We start from the raw sequence: 2,062 nt of genomic DNA, 5'->3' as shown, positions 1-2,062 counted from the left end.
ATTGAGGACACTATCGCCTTAAAGGTGGGTTAAAACATGAAGTCATTTACCTTAATAGTAATGTACAGGTACCGCCACAGGTTCATCTTCTTCCTGAAGGTCTCCTCCGTCTGCTGCGACTTGACGAACTTGTCCCACATCTCTTGCGACAGTGTGTCCCATTTTGATCCTGGGACAATAACACAATACTTAGTGAAGTAATCATTAAAATTATATCTACCGATAGTTCTTCTTAGATTTGGCTTTGATAGTAAATAATATTTAATAGATTGATCTGAGGCAATAAATATTTTTCATGAATCTGTAAACTTAGAGGAACATTTGGAAGTGCTGTTGGTAGCTTCATAAAGAGAACATAATTATGTTGTTGAAGTGAAAACCAAATACAAGACAGGCATAGCCTAGCGTGAGTGACACAGTTTGTGTATCGTCTATGTAACTTGGTAAGATTTACTTCCGTATTCACAAACGACTCTTGCTCAAGTGAAGCAGCAAATCGAACGCACAGCGTTGAATAGAGCTTTGCGATTGGTTCGTGTGTGACCCTGTGCGTCCACGCGGACTGTGAGACCTCATAGTAATGTTATACATTTCAATCTGATTAAATATTTATAGCAGGCCTGTTCATCTCAACAAGTACGATGGCACCCTACAGGATTACTATTCGACAAGGCTTCACATATGAGCGAGCATTGACTCACGCACGCGTATTCTTGTGTATGATGGAAAAAAATAAAGAAAATGGTGTACTAAATACTGTGCAGTATTTAACCGCCTAAATAATAATAAAAACACAATGTACTTTTTTAAGTTGCCTGAAGACACTGAGAGGTAAATAAGTGGTTAATATTATTCATGATTCTGCAGTTTGGCACCTCACGTCACACATCATTTTACCGAAGTCAGCCGACTTTGGCGCAGTACAGATCACTGAAGTTTGTCAACAAAATGGTGCTTGACTCTTGAGACAAGCTAAATTACACCATATTGTTAATGACATTGAGCACACATTTTTTTAAATACCTTCGCGAAGTAAACCTTCTGTACGTAGTACTTATTATTAGTCTGTGTTTATAGTTACCAGTGAGCAAGTCGTCCGGCGTGAACTTGACCTGGAACGGGTATGACGCGTTGAGATACCGCTCCGGCGCGATGCGGCGCGGCCGCGCGTGCGGCTCGCGGGCGCGCCGGGAGCGCCACTCGCGCCACTCGCGGGAGCCCGACCAGCCAGCCTGCCCGCCTGCGCTGGAACCGCTGCCGCTGCTGCGTTCCGAACTGCGCGATGCTGCTTCGCCTGCAGGGGAAACGATACTATACTGGTCATCACAAAAATCGACCCAAATACGTTTTACAGGAAACCTCGTTTCTACTGACACAATCATGGTGCCCTAACAATATTGGTGTTATTTGAAAGCCCAATAAATATCCATTAACGTAACAGAGAAAACACATTTAATTTCTTAATAAACGATTAACATAATAATATACAATAAATGTGACTTGAAAAAAGACCTAACTTTGGGCTCACCTCTGGGATCAATTAGACCAATTTTTATGATTATAAAACCAAATAATGATCTCACGTCTCCTCTTTGCTCAAAGTTGGCTCAAGCGTAACTACCTATTTTTTAAGAAGTGACTCTGGATCCTTCTAAAGACACATTTTTGGGGTAAAAACCTTTCCTTTAATAAAAATAACTTTAGGACTAAGCTTTCAAATGTGCCAACATTTGTGGGGGAAGTGGGAATGCATACGTTTGAAAGTGCTTGTCGCGGGAGGGTCGATTTTTGTGATGACCAGTGTATTTAACTTCCCGGGTCTACGCCAACACCTAAGGCTGCCGATATTACTATGCTAATTAGCGCCGTTCGTTAATAAAGCCCGCCTGCCCGCCCGCGCTCTAACCGCTGCCGCTGCTGCGTTCCGAACTGCGCGATGCTGCTTCGCCTGCAGGCAACACGACAACGACTGTTTACTTTTCAGCGATACGGCCCCAAACACTTCGGTGCCATAGGGTGCCACCTGTTTTTGTACTAAAGCCCGGTCCGTGAGCACGTAGAA

General features: G+C 43.3%; 1 protein-coding gene across 1 annotated transcript; it reads right to left on the bottom strand.

Moving 5' to 3' along the window:
- Window positions 1-50: 50 nt before the first annotated feature.
- LOC114358260 (poly(A) RNA polymerase gld-2 homolog B-like) lies at window positions 51-1,294 on the bottom strand (the record flags this gene model as incomplete). Its single annotated transcript, XM_028312172.1, has 2 exons — window positions 51-169; window positions 1,082-1,294. Coding segments are annotated over 2 exons (332 nt in total), but the record flags the coding sequence as incomplete, so codon positions are not given.
- Between the last annotated feature and the right edge of the window lie 768 nt (window positions 1,295-2,062).

This window comes from Ostrinia furnacalis, unplaced genomic scaffold (assembly GCF_004193835.3).
Source record: "Ostrinia furnacalis isolate ACB-3 unplaced genomic scaffold, ASM419383v2 OfSCF3828, whole genome shotgun sequence".
Classification (NCBI taxonomy): domain Eukaryota; kingdom Metazoa; phylum Arthropoda; class Insecta; order Lepidoptera; family Crambidae; genus Ostrinia; species Ostrinia furnacalis.
The sequence above is the reverse complement of the archived record's forward strand: the minus strand, read 5'-3'. Positions and strand labels throughout refer to the sequence as shown.